The sequence below is a fragment of the Hyla sarda genome, chromosome 6 (assembly GCF_029499605.1).
Source record: "Hyla sarda isolate aHylSar1 chromosome 6, aHylSar1.hap1, whole genome shotgun sequence".
Classification (NCBI taxonomy): domain Eukaryota; kingdom Metazoa; phylum Chordata; class Amphibia; order Anura; family Hylidae; genus Hyla; species Hyla sarda.
This window is the reverse complement of record NC_079194.1, coordinates 248001009-248026240: the sequence shown is the minus strand read 5'-3', so window position 1 is coordinate 248026240 and position 25232 is coordinate 248001009. Positions and strand designations below refer to the sequence as shown.

At 43.2% G+C, this 25232-nt stretch overlaps 1 protein-coding gene across 1 annotated transcript in view; it reads right to left on the bottom strand.

Annotated features, from left to right (window-relative positions):
• LOC130276902 (mucin-2-like) overlaps positions 1-25232 on the bottom strand; it is a 379260-nt gene that overhangs the window by 96482 nt on the left and 257546 nt on the right. Inside the window, exon 16 of the mRNA XM_056526896.1 lies at positions 8846-9020. Within this exon, the coding sequence (XP_056382871.1) occupies positions 8846-9020 (175 nt within the window). The remainder of the gene's footprint in view (positions 1-8845; positions 9021-25232) is intronic.

The following is a 25232-nucleotide window of genomic DNA, read 5'->3' as shown; positions in this document are numbered from 1 at the left end:
GATAGCTAAAGGCTTTATCTCCGGCTCTCCCATAAAGATACATGGAGGGTGGTTTGGTGCCGCTTCATGCACAGGTCAACACGTACTGTTCCTAGGAAGAGTCGAGGTCCCGTGAGGTCTGACCCCCTGGGATCTAAAACGTATCCCCTATGGTTTGGATAGGGGATATGTTTTTCAGCATGATCATTTCTTTAAGGATGCTGCTCATTTTTACCTTAAGGACCAGGCTTAATTTTTTTAAATCTGGCATGTGTCTTTAAGTGGCAATCATTTTAAAATGCTTTTACTGAGCAAAGGGTTTCTGTGACTGTTAAAAAGTGCTTAAAAACCACAGTGTTCTGGCCTGCTGCCACCTAGTAGCAACTACGTATCTCCCCTGCAGCTTCCACATCCTAGAGCGGTAAAGGGAAAACAAACAAAGGGCATACTTAGATTCTGCTCCTAAGTTTGGCCCGAAGTCAACCTGGTAGGTGGCACAGCGAGTTCACACCCATTAGGGCATTACAGTTTGCTCAGGCCATGGATCTTGCTAGCAATGCCAAGCCTACTGTGCAAGATTTGTTTCAAGAGTTTCAACACCAAAGCGATCGCCAAGATGTCCTGATGCAGTGTTTGAACTTAATTTTGCTCGTCTAGATGCTTTACCTTTACTTGCAATAACTTGTGTAAAGAGTCAAGCCAACCAGCACTACTGAGCTAAGAAGAAATAGTTAATAAACGAGTGCAATCCAGGGTCCCGTGTATGGGTCAGGGCCAAAGGTACAAGCAGTTATGTGGAGGTGCTAACAGTCCAGAAATACAGAACAATGAATCAAGTGAAAAAGAATGAAAGTTGCACTCACCACAAACACTGCAAAGTATTTTTCAATTCAAGATTTATTCCATGTTGCAGACAAAGGTTACAAGTCACGCAGTGGAGGGAAGGGGGAGAACAGACATCAGCTCCGGGGAGCTGAAAAAGAACTACGAATAGTTACGCAGAAGCTACGAATAGTTACGCAGAAAAGACTGGTTGTTCACGCCTTTACTTGTTACCTTTACTGGCACCAGCCCCACCACAGGACCCTGTGATTCCTGTTGCTTCTTGTTTACACCATTGCGACTCTGGTATTTAGCCATCTTTGCCTCCATGCTACAGTGGGGACCCAAAGTCCTGCAAATGATTCTTGAATTAGTGCCTGATCTATTATGAGCTACATGGGGAAAAGTTCCCATCTGAATGTGCAAAAGTAGCCTCTTTCATCTCTTTGGATAAGCTCTATCCTGGGCTAACAGTTTATGGGAGCAAATCGGTCCTGAGACTGCTAACCTACAGATTTTCCTGACTGTCTCTCATGCTGTGTTTTAGGAACCATGTCTTGCTCATATGCAACATACACCCTCCTTTGCCTGCATCAAGGTGCTATGACAGTAGGACAATATGCTATCTAGTTCAGCACTCTAGCTGCTGAGCTGTACTGGAATGATGAAGCCCAGTGAGCCATTTTCTGGAAGGGGTCTAAGTGACCAAATTAAAGATGAGCTGCCCTGGTCACTCTGGCTACACATATAGATGAGTGTTTCCTGGAACATTTTCTAAAGACTGCTCTAGCAAATCGAACATCTAGACTTGCACCTGTTTTCCTATTGCCTGTTCCAGATGCCTGTTCAGACTATTGCTGTGATGCTGTCTGATGCCTGAAGTTCTCTGATCTGGAACGTCAGCACAGTCAAACAAGAACCTGTGCCTCTATTATGGTGGGAAAGGCCACATTGTCCGCGCTTGCCCAGAAAAGGAGGAAAACTTAAACACCTACGCTCATTGGGAAAAGTTACCCTAGGTGAGAAAAATATTGGTGGTCATGAGTTACTTGCTGTTAAATTGGCCTTAGAAGAGTGGAGACACCTCCAGGAAAGTGCTCTGCATCCGTTGGTTCTTTATACACATAGCACAAAAACACCTGACATACCTGCAGTTTGCACAGCCTCTGAATCCTCAACAAGCCCGGGCTTGTTACATTTATGTCCAGTAGACAAAAATGTGAGGCTGATGCTCTCTCCCATTCTTTTAACCCAGCAGGCTTGCTGGAAGGACCTCAGACTTGTTGATCCCATGTGTCTCGTCTCCTGTCCAGGTAGAAGATATTCCCCCCAGGAAAGACTTCTGTCTCTCCTGTCAAGAGAAAGAGAATTCTCAAATAGGGACATTACTCTAAATTTGTCACCCTGGCATACAAAAGACCATTCACTTGTTGTTTTTCCCTTATTACTAATGGTCTATCCTGCCTAAAGACTTCCAGGAGTTTGTGTCCGCCAGTACCATCTGTGCCCACAAAAAGTCCTCCAGAGCCAAACCTGCTGGTTTGCTGCAACCACTACCCATTTCTGAAGTGTCCTGGTAGCATATTGCTATGGACTTTATTACTGACCTCTTGTCCTCTGCAGGCTTTACAGTCATCTGGGTTGTGGTGGACAGATTTTCCAAGAGGGCTTATTTTATACCGCATTTGTGCCACTGTCTGATAATTGCCTTGCCCATCTGTCTGATCTTTAAGGGATTTACTCCACATGGAAACCGACCAAAGACAGGTCTCATGTGGTGTCTTGTATGAAGAGTAAAGCGGATGCGAAGCCAAGATCACCTCCTCAGTTTTCTCAGGAGAACTAGGTCTGGCTCTCCTCTCAAAATATTCCCATGAAGGTACCCTGCTACAAGTTTGCTTCCTGGTTTCTTGGGCCGTTCAAAATTCTGGAACAAATAAACCTGGTCTTCTACAAACTCTGGTTCTCTCCAACCCTTAGGATTCCCAATTCTTTCCATCTGTCGCTTTTGAAGCATCTGTCTCTCAATTCACATTCCAAATCTTCCTCCACTTCTACATCTATTCCTGTATGCAAGGAGTCTGAATACAAAGTGCAGGTCATCCTCGATTACAAGGTAGTTTGTGGTAACAAGTTTTTTCCACCACCCATCTTATGTTGCCTCATCAATTGTGTAGTTTACAAAAGCAAAAGGTATCTGAATTTTGTTCTGCTGATCCGTGTTCCCAACCCTTGCATGCTTTATTGATGTTGCCTTTGTCTTATCTCTAGGTACCTTGCTGATTCTCCAGTGTAAGATCTGGACTGTCGAATTTGCCTGTGTTCCACCTTGCTGCATCTGAGCTTCTCAGCTCTGCTGGGCTACAGATTTAGCGCTGCTATAAACATTCTGCAACCTCTGCTGCTATGTACTAGTGTTGAGCGGCATAGGCCATATTCAAATTCGCAATATTTCGCGAATATATGGATGAATATTCGTCATATATTCGCTAAATTCGCATATTCACGTTTTATTTTCGCATATGCGAAATTCGCGTATGCAAAAATTAGCATATGCGGAAATGAGCATAAACAAAAATTAACATAAGCGGAAATTCGCATATGTGAAAATTAGCATATGCAAATTTTCGTATGTGCGAAAATTCGCACGCCAGTCTCAAACAGTAGTATTAGAGCCTTCTTTACACCACACAAGCTGGAAGCAGAGAGGGGTGATCACTGTGATGTGTACTGTGAAAAAAAATAAAAATAAATAAAAAACTAATATATAGCGCTACATTCGCGAATATTCGTGAATTCGGGAATATGCGATATTCGCGAATAAAATTTGCATTGCGAATATTCGCGAGCAACACTACTATGTACTCTGCTGTGCTGCGCTACTATCAACTAGTGTCAGCTCACCCCTCTGCCTGTATCCCCTGTATGCCTGGCCAGTTGCCACCTAATCAGGAACAATCTTGCGGTAGCGACATGGTATCTTCTCTGCAGCTAAAATCCAGCTTTTGAACCCTGGAGTGGGATAAAGGGATAAAACTGTGCCGTACTCTTCCACCCCCCCCCCCCCCCCCCATCTTTTTCTTAGAATTATCAACACAAAAAAACACCACAAATAAAGCCACATGAAATGACTTGAAACATCAGCTACAAATGCACATGGATTCTTGGGGTACAGTAAAGAAAGAAAGAAAGGCAGAGCCTACAACTCCAGCACCTGGGGCCCTGGGAAAACTGAATAACACGACAATAACTTGAGAGAAGATAACAATCCCCAAACAATGCCACAGGGGTCCAGTGAGGGATAGAATAGGCAACATGTGACAGTAAAGTAAAAGACCAGAGGGTCAACCAGTAAGATGAACTGCAATGCGTGCCGCACTCTGAGTTATAACAATGAGCATAACAATGAGTTAAGGTCATTAAAACTTTTTTTGACATGTCTTTCAGACCACTCACTCCTGAGACCTGCTGCGATTGTGCATTATTAGCCAGGGAAAGCAGGTGGCATTGCACTCCACTCCCCAGCTGGCCAAGTTATCCATACATTACTCTGCATAGACTTCTCCCCGGCAGCCAGAGAGCAGAGCACAATGCCACCTGTTTCTCTGGCTAATAACTTGCAGCGGGTCTCAGGTCACACTTTTTTTTAATGACAGTAACATTTTAAAAAGCATTTGCATAACAAAATATTTAAGGGCACTGCCCAACATTACTTTGGGCCACTATGTTCTGATTTAGTGGCACTAGATGTCACTGTCCTGTTTTTGAAGTAATTTCATCATGTATTGATTCCATTGTGTGGCACAGTCCTATTTTGAGGAGATATGGGGAAATGTATATCCAAATATCATGTTTTTAAAGGGGTACTCTGTCGGAAAACTTTTATTTTTATTTTTTAAATCAATTGGTGGCAGAAAGTTAAACAGATTTGTAAATTACTTCTATTAAAACATCTTAATCCTTTCAGTACTTATTAGCTGCTGAATACTACAGAGGAAATTATTTTCTTTTTGGAACAGAGTGCTCTCTGCTTACATCTCTGCTCACATGTCAATTTTAGGAACTGTTCAGAGCAGCATATGTTTGCTATGGGGATTTTCTCACTGTGGTCATGATGTCAGCAGAGAGCTCTGTGTTCCAAAAATAAAATAATTCCCTCTTTAGTATTCAGCAGCTAATAAGTACTGGAAGGATTAAGATTTTTTAATAGAAGTCATTTACAAATCTGTTTAACTTTCTGGCACCAGGTGATTTAAAAAAAAAAGTTTTCCACCAGAGTACGCCTTTAACTAGTCCCTTAACCCATTGGTGACAGAGGGTTTTTCAGTTTTTGCAGTTTCCTTTTTTCCTTCTTACTTTTAAAAATCATAACGCTTTCAATTTTGCACCAAAAAATCCAAATGGTGGCAAATTTTTTGCGCCACCAATTCTATTTTGTAATGACATCAGTCATTTTACCCAAAAATCTACAGCCAAACGGGAAAAAAAATCATTGTGCGACAAAATTTAAGAAAAAATGCCATTTTGTAAGTTTGGGGGCTTCCATTTCTATTCAGTAAATTTTTCGGTAAAAATTACACCTTATCTTTATTCTATAGGCCCATATGATTAAAATGATACCCTACTTATATAGTTTTGATTTTGTTGCACTTCTGGAAAAAATCATAACTACATGCAGGAAAATTTATACGTTTAAAATTGTTATCTTCTGACCCCTATAACTTTTTTATTTTTCAGCGTACGAGGAGGTATGATGGCTCATTTTTTGCGCTGTGATCTGAAGTTTTTAGTGGTACTATTTTTGTATTGATCCGACTTTTTGATCGCTTTTTATAAATTTTTTCATGACATAAAAAGTGACCAAAAATATGCTATTTTGGACTTTGGAATAAATTTGCACGTACGCCATTGACTGTGCGGTTTAATTAATGATATGTTTTCATAATTCGGACATTTCCGTACGTGGCAAAATCACATTTTTTTTTTATGGGAAAAGGGGGGTTATTCAAACTTTTATTAGGGAAGGGGTTAAATGATCTCTATTCACTTTTTTTTTTTTTTTTGCAGTGTTATAGCTCCCATAGGAGGCTATAACACTGCACACACATTGATCTTTTACATTGATCAACGGTTTCTCATAGGAAACCATTGATCAATTATTCTGCTGCTTGACTGCTCATGCCTTGATGAAGGTAGGGGACCCTCCTGCTGTCCTACAGCTGTTTGGGATGCTGCAATTTAGCCGCGGTGATCCCGAACAGCCCACTGAGCTAGCTGTGAGCCGTTTGCTTTAATTTCAGATGTGCCGTTCAACTTTGAATGCCACGTCTAAAGAGTTAATAGCACGCTGCACCGCGATCAGCGCCGCGCGCTATTAGCCACGGGTCCCGGCCTCTTATTGTTAGAGGCCGGGCCCGACCTGCGTGGCCCTGAGTTATAGAAAGGGAGTGGGCGGAGGGCATACAGGTACGACCTCCGTCCCCAACACGTTAAAAAAATCTGATTTTACAATTTGGAAAATTGCTGCTAAACATATAAACCTTCTAACATCCTAAATAAGAAAAAAAAGAGTATTGAACAAATGATGGCAACATAAATTAGACATGTTTGTAGATGTAAATTAATAATAATGTGGCATGACTCTTTCTTACAAGCCAATTTTCAAAACATTTAAGAGGTTTTTTTTTTTTTTTTACAAAACTGATGAATGTATTTACCAAAATTTGCCCAAAAATTTCACAAAAACAATCTTGAAATCGCTTGGATAAGTAAAAGCATTATAAAGTTACAATCACATAAAGAAGCATGTCAGATTTGAAAAATGGGGCATGGCCAATGAGGTCAAAACAGGCCACGGTGTGAAGGGGTTAAGGATACAGAATGTGGCACTAAAAGGATTTGGGCTCACAATAGTATAGAGAGTAAGAAAATGCTGCAGAAATGAAAAAACAAAGACACATGCAGGAACCTCTGCAGAGAGGAGTCATGTTTGGGAGATATATAATACTCTACAAAGCACCTGTGCAGACCTGGTATTAGATCAGTTTGTGGCCACTGAATGGTTGTGTATTTAATAATTTTGCCACTTGTATAGTGGCAGTGTATACTTGTTCCTGACTGAAAAAAATTGCCATCAGGGCAGTCTCTGATGGCTTCTCATTACCCACTAGCCTTGATTGAAATATCTCTCCCTATAATTGTTACGCCGAGCGCTCCGGGTCCCCGCTCCTCCCCGGAGCGCTCGCTTCACTCTCCCCGCTGCAGCGCTCCGGTCACATCCTCTGACCCGGGGCGCTGCGATTCCGCTGCCAGCCGGGATGCGATTCGCGATGCGGGTAGCGCCCGCTCGCGATGCGCACCCCGGCTCCCGTACCTGACTCGCTCTCCGTCTGTCCTGTCCCGGCGCGCGCGGCCCCGCTCCCTAGGGCGCGCGCGCGCCGGGTCTCTGCGATTTAAAGGGCCACTGCGCCGCTGATTGGCGCAGTGGTTCCAATTAGTGTGTTCACCTGTGCACTTCCCTATATCACCTCACTTCCCCTGCACTCCCTTGCCGGATCTTGTTGCCATTGTGCCAGTGAAAGCGTTCCTTGTGTGTTCCTAGCCTGTGTTCCAGACCTTCTGCCGTTGCCCCTGACTACGATCCTTGCTGCCTGCCCCGACCTTCTGCTACGTCCGACCTTGCTTCTGCCTACTCCCTTGTACCGCGCCTATCTTCAGCAGCCAGAGAGGTGAGCCGTTGCTAGTGGATACGACCTGGTCACTACCGCCGCAGCAAGACCATCCCGCTTTGCGGCGGGCTCTGGTGAAAACCAGTAGTGGCTTAGAACCGGTCCACTAGCACGGTCCACGCCAATCCCTCTCTGGCACAGAGGATCCACTACCTGCCAGCCGGCATCGTGACAATAATCAAGCAGTGAGAGTTCTATCAGTCAAGGCCAGCAGGGAAGGTAGATGCTACAGAGTACCACCCCATAGTTCAGGCAACATGTAAGTGATGATAGATTCCCTTAAACTGTTTAGTTGTTTCCCTGTTCTACGTTTATTTTTCCCTTTATGTTGAAAGTGTGGTTTATATACTGAAATGGGAATTGTCACTTGGAAAAACTTTTGACAAGTTCTAGCAACATATCAAATATTTTGATTGGCCGGGGGGTCTGGGTGTTCAGACCTCTGCTGATCAGGATAACAAGCCAGGAGAACTGTTCCGGCTCAGTGTCACGTGATCGGGACACACTCCCAATACAACGCTATGAGGCATGTATCGTTCACGTGACACAAAGCAGACAGAGGAGTGCACGGCTGTACTGACTTCTCCCGACTCGGTGGGGGGGTGAACATTTTTTTCAGAAGTTACAAAGGACAAGTATACTTTAAGAGAGTAGCAGCAATAGATGTGGGAGGATGGTGTTGAGAAGCTTATATTTTAAGCTGGTTGGGTTGTATGCTAGGTCTGCTTTTGAATCCCAGTTCTACTTTGATTAAGGGTATGTTAACACGTGCATTTTCTGCTGAAAAACTGCTTCTGCAGATTTTACTGCCCATGGACTTCAATAGGTAGCAAAATCTGCAGAAGCAGATCTACAACAAAAAATATGCACGTGTGAATGTACCCTTAATCTATATTTTAACTACAAAATTATGTTCATGTTAAGTGTTAAACATTTTCAGGAAGAAACAAAAGGGGTTGTTCATCATGAATATATAATGTATAATGCTTATATTTTTATATTACAATGAAAAGACAAGTAAACATATACAATTGTCTGTAAAGCTTAAAGTACTGAATGTATGTAGGGTTTCTGTACTGTCATTAAAAGAGCAGGACTTCCAAGATGCATTCTGTGTGACTGATTTACTAAAGTTAACTCACACTTTTGTGACCAGAAAAATTATGGCAAACCAGCCTAGTTAAATCTGTCGTAGCTCAGCTTTGTTGTGCCCCTTAGTTTCTTCATTACTTATTCTGGTTTCTACTTTAAAGACAGGGTTTTAAAGTAATATACTGTAATTTATTATAGATAGACATAGTTGCAGAGGTACTCACATAAACACTCATAGTGAAAGCAGCATCCATCTTGATCGTAAATCTTTAAAGGTGGATTTCCATTCACACATGTAATATTCTCAACCTTTGGACATTGTACTATGTTTACAGTAAAGTTTCCATCTTCTTTACATGTGAAATTAGCACACTTGGTGTAATAAACTGGTCTTTTCTCCTAGAGAAAATCTTCACAGTTAATAATAGTTCATCAATATTTTCGTTCTTATGATTTATTGTACTGAATCCTGAATGCATGTAACTAACATCCAAACCAAACAATGACTTTACTTATCATCCAGACTAATAATTAAAGAGTACCTGCCACCAAGTAAACAGGGGTACGTATCTTCTTTTTGTGTTCCCCATGTCATCCTGAGTCCATTTTGGGCAATTATTTCCAAAGTTATTGCTCTGGAAAATCTGCTCAATGTCCCTCTTCTTTAGCTGCTGCAGGAGGGCATTACCCGGCAGGCATGATGTGACCTGTAGCCTGCATGGTAACACTTTCGCAGACAGGACTGTATCTATGACCTTATTTCCTTCCATACACCAGAAGATACTTTGTGTGTCAGCTTTAATCTGGACCATGGTAAGTGGAGACTAGGAATTGTGGTGTGGGGAAAGCATTATCAAGGTGTAGTAAAATGGGTGTAAAGGGATCATTTATCATTGGAGTTTAATAAAGAAGATTGTTACAGTAAGGATTGTTAGGTGTCAGAAGTTATTAGGGAGGGTAGGGGAGAGGGTTTTACATAGGGGATGTCATGTACTTGGAGGGGGTGTTAGATTAGGGCGATGGCACGCATTAGTGTAATTTACTGAAAAGTGACATTGTAGGATGCTACAACTGATGAATGTCAAAATAATATTTTCTTTTTCATTCTGTTTTATTCTGTTTATAAAGGGGTGTATTCTGTAAGAAATACGCTCTGTTTTTCTATTCCTGGATAACCCCTAAGTATCAGGTTTTATATAAACAGAATTGCTTTTGCCATGAGACACAGTTCCCACCCAAAAGAGAAAGACAGAGAATGCTAAACACATGACCAGCTACATTAGTGAATTATTCTGCCCAAACCAGTGAATAAGGAAGTGTAGGACCGAGCTGACATCTACTGTCCTGGAAACCTATAAGCTACTGCACTGTTTTACTGCTGTAATCATTCATATGACTTTGGGGGACGACGACATTTTTGTGCAATCTCACGCCAGCCTGGATCACACTTAGAAACTTAAGCAGCAGTGGGTGTGCTCAATCTGTGTAGTCGTCCGAAAATCCAGTGCAGTGTAGACCCCTAATGGCTACACCAAAGTTTTTGACAAGCAAATAACGATTGTCAAAAAAGTAATTAATGCAGAAGAGGTGTACTGGTTCTCAAGGACATAATAAATATGTGCAAATGTAGATGTGTAAAAATAATGAAATATTTGAGATATTGATGTATTAATAAATGTGTATATGTGAAGCTTAAAAACTGTGTAAGCGTGAAGCCTAAAACACCCAAAAGTATATAGGTGGTGATAACCGTGGGTTTTACAATGAAAATTTATTTGCAATTACATAAAAGTACAATTTTGATCAAATAAAACCAAAGTGGATGCCTGCAATCCACTCTGGTGTGTTACAATCTAGGTATGTCTGCCTCTGACAACAGCAAGGCCATTTGCAACCTGTGCCAGAAGAAACTGAGTCGTGAAAAGTCCAACACCCACCTAGGCACATCTGCATTGCGAAGGCACATGATGTCACATCACAAACACCTATGGGATCAACACGTCAGTACAAGCAGCACACAAAGTCAAAGCCCCCATCCACCTCCTGGTCCAGCATCTTCAGCCAGGTCAACCACTGCTGCCCTCCTTGCCCCCTCTCAACCATACGCCTCTCCGTCTCTCGCCTTGAGCAGTTCCTGCTCATCTGCCCACAGTCAGGTGTCTGTCAAGGAGATGTTTGAACGCAAGAAGACAATATCTCAAAGTCACCCCCTTGCCTGCGTCTGACAGCTGGCTTGTCGGAACTGCTAGCCCGCCATCTTTAACCATACAAGCTGGTGGACTCTGAGGCCTTTAAAAAATTTGGAGCCATTGGGACACCGCAGTGGAAGGTACCCGGACGAAATTTATTTGCACAAAAGGCAATCCCCAACCTTTACTCCATTGTGCAAAAGGAAATTATGGCATGTCTGGCACACAGTGTAGGGGCAAGGGTCCATCTGACCATTGATACCTGGTCTGCAAAGCATGGTCAGGGCAGGTATATCACCTACACTGCACATTGGGTAAACCTGGTGACGGCTGCCAAGCATGAAATGCGTGGCTCTGCAGAGGAGTTGGTGACACCGCCACAACTTGCAGGCAGGCCCGCTGCCACCTCCTCTACTCCATCCTCTTGCTCCACATCACTGGCACCCCCCTAGCTCCCCAGGTGCTATTCCACATCCCGGATACGGCAGTGTCACGCCATCTTGGGGTTGACTTGCCTCAAAGCGGAGAGTCACACCGCACCAGCGCTCCTGTCGGCCCTGAACGCACAGGTGGACCAGTGGCTGACTCCGCACCAACTGGAGATCGACAAGGTGGTTTGTGACAACGGAACAAATTTGTTGGCGGCACTGAGGTTGGGCAAGTTGACACATGTGCCGTGCATGGGGCACATGTGTGTAATCTGATTGTACAACTCTTTGTGCTCAAGTACCCAGGCTTACAGGATGTCCTGAAGCAGTCCAGGAAGGTGTGTGGCCATTTCAGGCATTCCTACATGGCCATTGCGCACTTTTCAGATATCCCGCCGCGAAACAACATGCCAGTGAGGCGCTTGATTTTCGACAGCCCGACACGTTGGATTTCAACACTCCTAATGTTCGACTGCCTGCTCCAACAAGAAAAGCCGTCATCGAATATTTGTATGACTGGGGTGCTAGGACATCATCTGCGGAGCTGGGATTTTTTTTTTGCCACGTTACTGGAGGCTCATGCGAAATGCCTGTAGACTCATGTGTCCTTTTGAGGAGGTGACAAACCTGGTCAGTCACACCGAAGGCACCATCAGCAACATCATACCGTTTGTTTTCTTCCTGGAGCGTGCCCTGCGAAGAGTGCTGGATCAGGCATTAGATGAGCGTGAAGAGGAAGAGTTGTGGACACCATCACCACCAGAAAAAGCCTTATCAGCATCGCTTGCTGGACCTGCGGCAACACTGGAAGAGGATTGTGAGGAAGAGGAGTCAGAGGAGGAATGTGGCTTTGAAGAGGAGGAGGAAGACCAACCACAGCAGGCATCCCAGGTTGCTCCTTGTCACCTATCTGGTTCCTGTGGTGTTGTACGTGGCTGGGGGGAAGAAGATTATACCTTCCCTGACATCACTGAGGACGAGGAATGGGACATGAGTAGTTTGGCATCCGTCCTTGTGCAAATGGGGTCTTTCATGCTGTCGTGCCTGTTGAGGGACCCTCATATAAAAAGGATGAAGGAGAACGACCTGTACTGGGTGTCCACGCTACTAGACCCCCGGTATAAACATAAAGTGCCTGACATGTTACCGCATTACAGCAAGGTGGAAAGGATTCAGCAGGTCCAAAATAAATTAAGAAGTATGCTGTACACAGCTTATAAGGGTCATGTCACAGCACAACAGGGATCTAACAAGGGAAGAGGTGAAAGCAATCCTCCTCCTCCTCCCACGAACACGCCGGCAAGGACAGGATGCTGTACAGACATGCTGTTGATGGAGGACATGCAGAGCTTTTTAAGTCCTACGCATCGCCACAGCCCTTCGGGGTCCACCATCAGAGAACGACTTGACCGACAGGTAGCAGACTACCTGGCCTTAACCACAGATATCGACACTCTGAGGAGCGATGAACCCCTTGACTACTGGGTGTGCCGGCTTGACCTGTGGCCTGAGCTATCCCAATTTGAGCTCAAACTTCTGGCCTGTCCCACTTCAAGTGTCCTGTCAGAAAGGACCTTCAGTGCAGCAGGAGGTATTGTCACTGAGAAGAGGAGTCGCCTTGGTCAAAAAAGTCTGGATTACCTCACCTTTCTTAAGAGGAATGAGGGTTGGATCCCGAAGGGACTGACACTGGGCGATACATTAGACTGAACAAGGCCTGATCAGATGAGCTGCCTTGGGCTAAAAATGGTCCACACGCTGCCGTATTTGCTATTTGCACTTGTTATGGTGCTGCAATTTTTCTGGCCGCTGCTACAGAAGCGGCTGCAACACTACCAAATTTTTCAGGCATGTGTACATGCCTAATTTTTCTGGTACTCTCTGCTGACATCTCTGTCCATTTTAGCAACCGTGGATATTAGATGTATGCTAAGGGTAGCATGGTGGCTCAGAGGTTAGCACTGCTGCCTTGCAGCACTGGGGCCTTGGGTTCAAATCCCTGTGGGTTTTAAAATTCGCCTGCCCATTGAAGTCGATGGCGGTTCGCGAACTTTTGCGGGCGTTCGCGGTTCGCAAACCGAAAATTTTATGTTCGCGACATCACTACTGCACAGTGATCTCCAAACTGTAGCCCTCTAGATCTTGCAAAACTACAACTCCTAGCATGCCCACATAGCAGCTTGCTGTCTGTGCATGCTGGGATTTGTAGTTTTGCAACATCTGGAGGGCCACAGTTTGGAGATCACTGTGCATTGGACTCTAAACTGTAGCCCTCCAGATGTTGCAAAACTGCAAATCCCACCATGCCCAAACAGGAAACAGCTGTCTCGGCATGCTGGGAGTTGTAATTGCGCACCTCTAGCTCTTGTATAACTACATCTCCCAGCATGCCCTTCGGCGATCAGTACATGCTGGGATGGAAGTTTTGCAACAGCTGGAGACACACTGGTTGGAAAATACTGAGTTAGGTAACAGAACCTAACTGAACGTTTTCCAACCAGTTTGCCTCCAGCTGTTGCAAAAGTACAACTCCCAGCATGCACGGTCTGTCAGTACATGCTGGGAGATGTAGTTTTAAAACAGCTGGAGGTTTGCCCCCCATGAGAACGTACAGGGTACATTCACAAGGGAAGGTTTACAGTAAGTTTCCTGCTTGAAGTATGAGCTGCGGCAAATTTTTCGCCGCAGCACAAACTCCTTGAGGGAAACTCAGCATAACCCGCCAGTGCAAATGTACTCTAAAAAGACTACACTAACACATAATAAAGGGTGAAACAACATATACACCCCTTACACTCTCCCGCCCCAATAAAAATGAAAGACGTATTGTATGGCAGTGTTTCCAAAACGGAGCCTCCACCTGTTGCAAAACAACAACTTCCAGCATTTCTCGACAGCCACTGACTGTCCAGGCATGCTGGGAGTTTAGCAACAGCTGAAGGCACCCTGTTTGGGAATCACTGGTGTAGAATACCCCTATGTCCACCCCTATGCAATCCCTAATTTAGTCCTCAATGCGCATGTAGCTCTCTCACTTCAGAGCCCTGTCATATTTGTAGGAAACAGTTTAGGGCCACATATGGGGTATTTCCGTATTCGGGAAAAGTTGCACTACAAATTTTGGGGGGCTTTTTCTCGTTTTACCCCTTATGAAAAGGAAAAGTCGGGGGCTACACCAGCTTGTTAGTGTAAAAAAATTAAATTTTTTACACTAACCTGCTGGTGTTGCCTCATACTTTTTATTTTCACAAAATTTGCAACGCAATTTCTCCTGAGTATGGAAATACCCCATATGTGGGCGTAAAATGCTCTGCGGGAGCACAACAAGGTTCAGAAGTGAGAGTGCACTATGTACATTTGAGGCCATTCGGTCATTTGCACAGGGGTGGCTGATTTTACTGCACTTCTGACATAAACACAAAAAAAGAAATACCCACATGTGACCCAATTTTGGAAACTGCGTCCCTCATGGAACATAACAAGGGGTATAGTGCGCCTTAACACCCCACAGGTGTTTAATGAAAATTCTTCAAATTTGGATGGAAAAATGAAAAAAAATGTAATAAAAATTTTCACTAAAATGCTGGTGTTACCCTAAATTTTTCATTTTCACAAGGGAAAATAGGAAAAAAAGCCTCCCAAAATTTGTAACCCCATTTCTTCTGAGTAAGAACATAACCCATATGTGGATGTAAAGTGCTCTGCGGGGGAGCTACAATTCTCAGAAGAGAAGGAGCGCCAGTGGTCTTTTGAAGAGAAAATGTGTCCGGAATTGAAGGCCACATGTTTACAAAGCCCCCATAGTGCCAGAAAAATGGACCCCCCCACATGTGACCCCATTTTGGAAACTACTCCCCTCACGTAATGTAATAAGGGGTACAGTGAGCATTTACGCCCAACAGGTGTCTGGCAGATTTTTGGAACAGTGGTCCGTGAAAATGGAAAATGTGAACGCCAGTGGGGTGTAAATACTCCCTGCACCCCTTATTAAATTCTGTGAGGGGTGTAATTTCCAAAATAGGGTCACATGTGGAGGGGCAGCACGGGGGACTTTGTAAACGCACATGGCCCCTGACTTCCATTCCAAACAATTTTTTTTTCCAAAAGCTCAATGGCGCTCCTTCTCTTCTGAGCATTGTAGTGCGCCAGCAGAGCACTTGACGTCCACACATGGGGTATTTCCATACTCAGAAGAGATGGGGTTACAAATTTTGAGGGGCATTTTGTCCTATTATCCCTTGTAAAAAATTGAGAGAAAACTAGCACTTTAGTGAAAAAAATAAATAAATTCATTTACACATCCAACTTTAACGAAAAGTTGTCAAACACCATGTGGGGTGTTAAGGCTCACTGGACCCCTTGTTACGTGCCTTGAGGGGTTTAGTTTCCAAAATAGTATGCCATGTGTTTTTTTTTTTTTTTTTTTTGCTGTCCTGGCACCATAGGGACTTCCTAAATGGGACATGCTGCCCAAAAACCATTTCAGCAAAAGGGCAGTTTGTCCTATTATCTGTTGTAAAAAATTTTTATTTGAGGGAAAACTAGCATTTTAGTGAAAAAAAATATAATTTACACATCCAACTTTAACGAAAAGTCTTCAAACCCCTGTGGGGTGTTAAGGCTCACTGGACCCCTTGTTACGTGCCTTCAGGGGTATAGTTTCCAAAATAGTATGCCATGTTGTTTTTTTTTTGTTGCTGCTGTTCTGGCACCATAGGGGCTTTCTAAATGTGACATGCCCCCCAAAAACCATTTAAGAAAAACTCACTCTCCAAAATCCCACTGTCGCTCCTTCCATTCTGAGCCTTCTACTGCGCTTGCCGAACACTTGACATACACATATGAGGTATTTTCGTACTCGAGAGAAATTGGGTTACACATTTTAGAAAGATTTCTCTCCTTTTACCCCTTGTAAAAATTCAATAACTGGGTCTACAAGAACGTGCCAGTGTAAAAAATTAAGATTATGAATTTTCTCCTTCAATTTGCTGCTATTCCTGTGAAACACCTAAAGGGTTAACAAACCTTTTGAATGTCATTTTGAATACTTTGAGGGGTGCAGTTTTTATAATGGGGTCATTTTGGGGGCATTTCTAATATGAAATCCCTTCAAAACACAACTGGTCCCTGAAAAATTTAGATTTAGAAAATTTTGTGAAAAATTGGAAAATTGCTGCTATACTTTGAAGCCTTCTGATGTCTTCCAAAAGTAAAAACATGTCAACTTTATGATGGAAACATAAAGTAGACATATTCTATATGTGAATCAATATATAATTTATTTGGAATATTCATTTTCCTTATAAGCAGAGAGCTTCAAAGTAAAAAAAAAAATGCTAAATTTTCTATTTTTTTCATCACATTTTTGAATTTTTCACCAAGAACTGATGCAAGTATCGACAAAGTTTTACCACTAAAATAAAGTAGAATATGTCACGAAAAAACAATCTCTGAATCAGAATGAAAGGAAAAAGCATCCCAGAGTTATTAATGTTTAAAGTGACAGTGGTCAAATGTGCAAAAAGTGGCCGGGTCCTACAGTGAAGATTGGCTGGGTCCTTAAGGGGTTAAAGGGAGAGAGGAAGAAAAGGAGGGGGGAAAGAAAAAAAAAAAACCTTTCCCCCCTTCTGCCAGTCCCAATCCCCTCCCCCCTTCCCTCCTCATGACCAGCTAACATTAGCTGGTCTCTATCCTACGTCACCTACCTCCTCCTCCCTCCCCTCCTCCTCTCTACTATCCAAAATAATTACAAAATTATACATCCTTCATGACATCCAGTTAAGGATACCATCTGATAAAACAAATTCATCAACCTCAGATGCCATAGAAACAATTCTTACTACACAATAATCATTTTATCCCCTCCTGGTCCAACCAAATCCCTGCTTCAGTACTTTCTGTAAAAAAATAAACCAAAGTAAAAGCAATTAATAAGGTTGCAAACAGTTGTTATAGTTAGAAAGTTCACCAAACTGACAGCCAATCACTTCCACATTGCTGTCCAAGATTTATAATCCAGAGTATGGCCTGACTTGATAGGGAAGTTACAGTTTATACTATGTCAGAGACGCGCTGGAGCACCGTAGAATTGTGCCCACTCCTGCAGCACTGATGCTATGCTGCTGGTATACGTGCTGGTATGGGCTCTGCTGAAACGTAAAGAAGAAGAAACTGCGGGATCAGAGAAGCGCTGCAGTCCCAAATGAGCAGACCACCCTAGCAAAAAGTAAATGGTGGGTGAAATAGTAGAGATACTCGGCGGTCGGCAAATGAAGCAGGGGATCTATTCACTCACCCACCGTTATGCCAGGGAGACGGACATCCTCGATTCTCAGGTCCTGATGTATGGCGGCAATGTTCTGGTTTCAAACGGGGGAGTCTGCCCTAAGACAGACAAGCCCAGATGGCGTGCAGTGTCCTGGCGTATCTTGCTGTATGGGTCCTCGTGGGGTGATGCGCACTTTGATGATGCTTAGGATGGTAGATGATCCACTTGTCAAGCTGAATGAAAGTGTGGCGCAGGTTCGGTGGTCAACAGACGTGTTTTGAGCCTACTGGGCTCTTCCTCAGTGATGCGTGGGTTAGATGTGCTTGAGATTCTATTTATAGGGCTCTTGATAGGCATAATGTAAAACCCGCAGTGGATCCCTAACTCCACATACTTTTGGTGGCTAAGAGGTAAAACCCGAACTGGATGAACAAAGTGCAAGTGCATAAAAAAATGTATTAATTTAAAGGGTAACTTTGGTCACATATGGAATGTAAGAAAAAAAGGATGTGGAATGTAAAAATGCATGTAAGAATAATAATAATAATAATAAATAAAAAATAAAAAAAAATATAATATATATATATATATATATATATATATATATATTATTTAGACAAAAAAATCCATAGATATAAATATAGGAAAATGGACGTTTAAAATGAGGATGTACATGCAAGAAGGAGACATGTTTTTGATATACATTATGTTAAAAAGCCGAATCATTCTAGGTCCACATTAAGCCCAAAATGTGTTAAGGTGTTGAATTCGTAGATCATTTTGCTTTCCTCCCTTGACATTTTTGGGATGTGGTCTCCCCCTCTCCAGTGTTTTTTTTTTTTACTGTTTTTAAAGCTGAGAAGGATATACCGGATGGATCACAATTTTGTGCTTCTTTAAAATGCATAGATAAGCTATGTTTTTCGAACCCTATTTAAAATATTATGTATATTCTCATTTACTCTTATTTTGAGACTCCTTTTTGTTCTGCCAAAATATTGTTTTTGGCATGGGCACGTTATTATGTATAGTACAGAAGTGCTTGTGCATGTCAGAAACTCTGTGATGTCATATTGGTAGTTATTACTGTTAGACGTGATAGTCTCCATTTTTTGGGGGAAACTTCGTCATCTTACAGTTGCTGCATTTCCCACATTTATAAAATCCTTTCAAGGCTAGCCATGTTTTTTGTTCTCTTTTCTCTTCCAGGATCGGTTGTTTGGTGGTGAGTGCCAATTTTAGTCCCAAGTTTGGCGCCTTAGTATACACGATTTTTGCTTTGTTCCTTAAAAGTGGAGCTAATGCTCTTTCCTGTTGGAGTAGAGGCCAGTATTTGTTTATAATATATTCCACTTTCTTTTATTGGTTATTGAAGGGTAAGATCAGTTTCATCTGTTCTTTTCATCTGCTTTGTCGGTACAGTTCCTTTTCAGCCTTCTTTATTGCCCTTCTGGCACGTTTAAAAGCCAACGTGGTAAGTGGCAACTCGAAAATAGAATAAAATAATTTCTGGTTGTCGGTTTTCTAAAAGTTTCACATGCTTGCTTCGACTCTCTCACCTTAATTGTAAGGTCCAAGTATGCCACATGGGTTCTGCTTGTCTGTGGGGTGAAGAGAAGATTAAAGGAATTATTGTTGAGTGTAGTTAAAAATGTGTTGAATGACTCCTCCGTGCCTCTCCAATTCATAAAAATGTTGTCTATGTCCCTCTGCCAGAGGACCAGACTCACGCTGAGCAATGGGTCAAAGGTGGAGTGTTCCCAAAAGCCCATAAACAGATTGGCATAGCTCGGTGCAAACCTGGTCCCCATGGTGGTACCAACTCTGATGATAAAATTGTTTGTTAAAAAAAAAGAGTTGTGCTTTAAAAATAAAATCCATGCTGTCTGAGAGTCGGTACTGACCAGCGCGCATAGCATCAGCGGTGCAGGAGTTGGCACAATCCTATGGCGCTCCAGCGCTTCTCTGACATAGTATAAACTGTAATTTCCCTATCAAGTCAGGCCATACTCTGTGGATGATAAGTCTTGGACAGCAATGTGGAAGTGATTGGCTGTCAGTTTGGTGAACTGTCTAACTATAACAACTGTTTGCAACCTTATTAATTGCTTTTACTATACCTAGATTGTAACACACCAGAGTGGATTTCCGTCATCTACTTTGGTTTTATTTTATCAAAATTGTACTTTAAAGGAAATCTGTCATCAGAATCACCCGCTCTAAACCTGTTACACAGACTTGTAGTGCGGGTGATCCTGATTAAAACGCTCCTTACCTGGTTAAAAATGGTTCAGCGGTTCTTCAGATATCTTTATTTTTATTTTTCTGTTATTCCCTGGCTTGGGACTCAGTGGGAGGTGTTATCATCTGGGACTCGGCCACACGTCATTCTAGCTGGGCGGAGCTGCCGCCCGGCTCATGAATATTCATTAACTTATCCTCGCGGCCCTCCCCACCAGACCTAGAAAAAGGAGTTAGACTACAAGGATAAGGTCATGAATATTCATGAGCCGGGCGGCAGCTCCGCCCAGCTCATATGACGTGTGGCCGGGTCCCAGATGATAACACCTCCCACTGAGTCCCAAGCCAGGGAATAAGAGAAAACTAAAAATAAAGATATCTTAAGAACCACTGAACCATTTTTAACCAGGTAAGGAGCGTTTTAATCAGGATCACCCGCACTACAAGCCTGTGTAACAGGTTTAGTGTGGGTGATTCTGATGACAGATTTCCTTTAATGTAAGTGCAAATAAATTTTCATTGTAAAACCCACGGTTATCACCACCTAATTACTTTTGGGCATTTTAGGCTTCACTCATATACAGTTTTTAAGCTTCTCACATACACATTTATTAATACTAGAGGTGCACTGAAATGGAAAATTTCAGAACCGAAATGAAATCGAAATAAAAAAAAATGTCCCGCCGAAACCGATACCGAAAATTACTTCTCCCCGTCTTCTGGTAAAATGCAGCGCTCCGCTCATTAGATTAGATTCCCCCACATTAGATTGCCAGCTCCCCCCCCCCATTAGGTCGGGAGTTCCCCCACATTAATAGGCAGCTCCCCCACAATAGTAGGCCGCTCCCCCACATTAATAGGCACCTCCCCCACAATAGTAGGCAGCTCCCCCACATTAATAGGCAGCTCCCCCACAATAGTAGGCAGCTCCCCCACAATAGTAGGCAGCTTCCCCACAATAATAGGCAGCTCCCCCACATTAGGTCAGCATTTCCCCCACAATAGTAGGCAGGTTCCCCACAATAGTAGGCAGTTCCCTCACAATATTAGGCAGCTCCCCCAACAATATTAGGCAGCTCCCCCCACATTTCTAGGCAGCTCCCCCCCACATTAGGTCAGCAGTTCCCCCACAATAGTAGGCAGCTTCCCTCCACCCCACAGACATACAGCTTCCAGCCATATACAGTGTATGGCTGGAGGCTGTATGACTGTACTGCTGCCCCCACAGTGATCCGGTCACCGCTCCTCCGGCCCGGGGTCACATCTACTGCTATAGCCTATGGACCATAGCAGTAGGTGCCGGGACCGGAGGAGCGGTGACCGGAACACTTAAGAAGATGACACGGTCACTTACCAGGCCCCGGCCAGCGCGCGTTCTCCTGCGACAAACCTGCGGTCCTCCTGCGTCTCTATGGTTGTACGCACGGGACGTCAGTGACGTCCCGTGCGTGCGACCATAGAGGCGGAGAAGCGAGGGACCGAAAGAGGATCGCAGGAGGACGCCGGGGAATGGTGAGTGACCGGCGGACATCCTTATGGGCCGACCAGAGCATATAAAAACTAATACTGTATAGTAATACTGAATACTAAAAACCAGGGGACCTCCAGCTGTTGTGAAACTACAACTCCCAGCATGCCCGGACCGGCAAAGTCTGTCCGGGCATGCTGGGAGTTGTAGTTTCACAACAGCTGGAGGCCCCCTGGTTTTTAGTATACAGTATTAGTTTTTATATGCTCTGGTCGGCCACCGCCTGCAGCCACACACGGGAGCCGGCCCGGGCACATAAAAAGAAGTATTCCTATCCCGGAGAGTGCGCCCCCCCAGATGTTGCGCCCGGTGCGGCCGCCCCCCCTGCACCCCCCACGAGTGCCTCTGCCACTGGAAGTGTTTGCAACTTGTGCTGTGGGCGGGCAGGGGAGGTGGGTCATTATCGGCACATTTTTTGTTGTTTCGGCATTTCCCCGAAACAGCTATTTTCGGCCGATACATGTATCGGCCGCCGATATATCGGTGCATCCCTAATTAATACATCAATATCTCAAATATTTCATTAATTTTACACATCTACGCTTGTACATATGTATTATGTCCTTGAGAACCAGTACACCTTTTCTGCATTAAACACTTAGAAACTTATCTACCTCTATACTGCTATACTATCTATGAAAAATGTGCATGTCTTTGATAAATGTAGAAGTACATGATGTATGCCCAGACAAAAAGGAGTAAGAAAAAAAACTTAATTTACACAGACAATGATAAAGTCCCTCTTTGCTTTTACAGTGGTCCCTCAAGTTACAATATTAAGTAGTTCCAGGACGACCATTGTATGTTGAAACCATTGTATGTTGAGATCATAACTTTAATGAAACCTGGTAAATTGTTCTGAAGCCACCAAAATGTCATCCAAAAATAAGAAAAAAAGTGAGGATTAAACAAAAATAAGTAGATAACTAATACAGAAAAAGTAAGTCCTTACACATAAAAGAAGGCTGCTAGAAGCTGTAAATCACTGTCTATGTAGAGGACAGACGCTTCTTCAGGGTCCTGTACAGTACACAATGTCCTAAAAAAGTAACATGGAGCCACCCTTACTTGGTGTCCAAAGGAGCAGCTAACTGTGGCGAAGGGTAAGAGTAGTACAGAACATGTATTACCTCCCTGTACTGTAGTCCCCGGCGTCCCCGGCGTTGTTGCTATGCGCTGCACGGCGCAGTGCATGACGTCAGTGCGCCGTGCATAGCAACGACGCAGGGGACGCGCGCCGGAGGCCTGCAGCAGCGCGGACCCGACCCAGGTAATTATGCCACCGGGGATGGGGGGAGGCAACGGTGCATCGGCGCCGGCAATGGGTGCCGCTGCCCCTTCTCTCCCCCTGGCTGTCGGCGCCGCTTCTCTCCCCCTGGCTATCGGCACCGGCACCGATAGTCAGGGGGACAGAACGGGCAGCGGCGCCGATAGCCAGGGGGAGAGAAGGGCCGGCAGCAGGGCTCTAGACCCCAGGAAAGGCAGGGGGAGAGAAGCGGGCAGCGACGGCCTCTCTCCCCCTGCCTTTCCTGGGGGTATATCGGGGTATACACGCGCACACATGCACCCTCATTTTACCATGGATATTTGGATAAAAAACTTTTTTTACCCAAATATCCTTGGTAAAATGAGGGTGCGTGTTATAGGCCGGTGCGTGGTATACCCCGATAAATACGGTATATATATATATATATATATATATATATATATATTATATATATATATATAAAACTCAATGGCCCTCATTTACTAAAGTCCAACCGACTCTTTTTCTCGGTTACTGCGCCAAAATTTTAGTCACAACGTCTGTGCGACTAATTATGCAACAAAAAATTTGTCGCACAACCGACATTTTAGAAAACAGTGTTTTTTTTCACTCTGAAATGGCCGTGTTTTATGCAAAAATGGGCGTTTTACTGTGTTACCGACAGCCAAGAGGCCGAGTGAAATTCCAAAAATGGAGAGATTTCTAACAACTAAGTAACAAGTAACTTGTTTTATAACCTGAAAACATTTTGTACAGTTAAACACTTTTATGAATAAAATATTGAATGCTTTTGTGATAGTTAATGTTTATATATTTTTTTCTTTTTACACACATTTGCAATATTAGGTTTAAATCAATTTAACACCCAAGCTGATAAACAAGGATAATTGTTGTAATGTTTGAAAAAATATAACACATGAATAGTTTTGATTCATTGAAACATTTTTAACCCCTTGGGGACCGAGCCCATTTTGACCCTAAGGACCAGAGCATTTTTTGCAATTCTGACCACTGTCACTTTAAGCAATATTAACTCTGGGATGCTTGTACTACTGAATTTGATTCAGAGATAGTTTTTTAGTGACATATTCTACTTTATGTTAGTGGTAAATTTTTGTCGATACTTGCATCATTTCTTGGTGAAAAATTCAAAAATTTCATAAAAAATTTGAAAATTTAGCATTTTTATAACTTTGAAGCTCTCTGCTTGTAAGGAAAATATACACACCAAATAAATTATATATTGACTCACATATACAATATGTCTACTATATGTTGGCATCATAAAGTTGACATGTTTTTACTTTTTAAAGACATCAGAGGGCTTCAAAGCTCAGCAGCAATTTTCCAATTTTTCAAGTAAATTTCAAAATCTGAATTTTTCATGGACCAGTTCAGTTTTGAAGTGAATCTGAGGGTCTTTATGTTAGAAATACCCTATAATGGACCCCATTATGAAAACTTCACCCCTCAACGTATTAAAAATGACATTCAGAAAGTTTTTTTAACCCTTTAAGTGTTTCACAGGAATAGCAGCAAAGTGGAGGCGAAAATTCAAAATCTTCATTTTTTATACTAACATGTTCTTGTAGACCCATATTTTTTATTTTTACAAGGGGTAGAAGGAGAAAAAGCCCCCCAAAATGTGTAACCCAATTTCTCTTGAGTAAGGAAAAACCTCAAATGTGGATGTAAAGCGCTTTGTGGGCGCACTAGAGGGCTCAGAAGAGAAGGAGTGACAATGGGATTTTGGAGAGTGAATTTTGTTGAAATGGTGCCAGAACAGCGAAAAACACCCCACGTCATACTATTTGGGAAACTACACCCCTCAAGGCATGTAACAAGGGGTCCAGTGAGCCTTAACACCTCAAAGGTGTTTGACGAATTTTCAATAAAGTTGGACGTGAAAATAAATTTTTTATTTTTTTCACTAAAATGCTGATGTTACCCCAATTTTTTCATTTTCACAAGGGGTAATAGTGAAAATGTCCCCGACAATTTGAAACCCCATTTCTCTTGAGTAAGGAAATACCTCCTATGTGGATGTAAAGTGATCTGCGGGGGCACTAGAGGGCTCAGAAGGGAAGGAGCGACATTGGGCTTTTGGAAAGCGAATTTTGCTGAAATGGTTTTTGGGGGGACATGTCACATTTACGAAGCCCCCATGGTGCCAGAACAGCAAAAAACACCCCACATGGCACACTATTTGGGAAACTACCCCCTCAAGGAACGTAACAAGGGGTACAGTGAGCATTTACACCCCACTGGCATTTGACAGATCTTTTGTAACAGTGGGCTGTGCAAATGAAAAATTATATTCTTCGTTTTCACGGACCACTGTTTCAAAAATCTGTCAGTCACCTGTGATGTGTAAATGCTCACTTTATCCCTTGTTATGTTCAGTGAGGGGTGTAATTTCCAAAATGGGGTCACATGTGGGTATTTATTTATTTTGCGTTTATGTCAGAACCGCTGTAACCAGCAGCCACCCCGGTGCAAATCACCAGTTTAGGCCTCAAATGTACATGGAGCTCTCTCACTCCTGAGCCTTGTTGTGCGCCCGCAGAGCATTTTACGTCCACATATGGGGTATTTCCCTACTTGGGAGAAATGGTGTTGCAAATTTTGGAGGTCTTTTTCTTCTTTTACCTTTTATGAAAATGAAAAGAATGGGAAAACACCAGCATGTT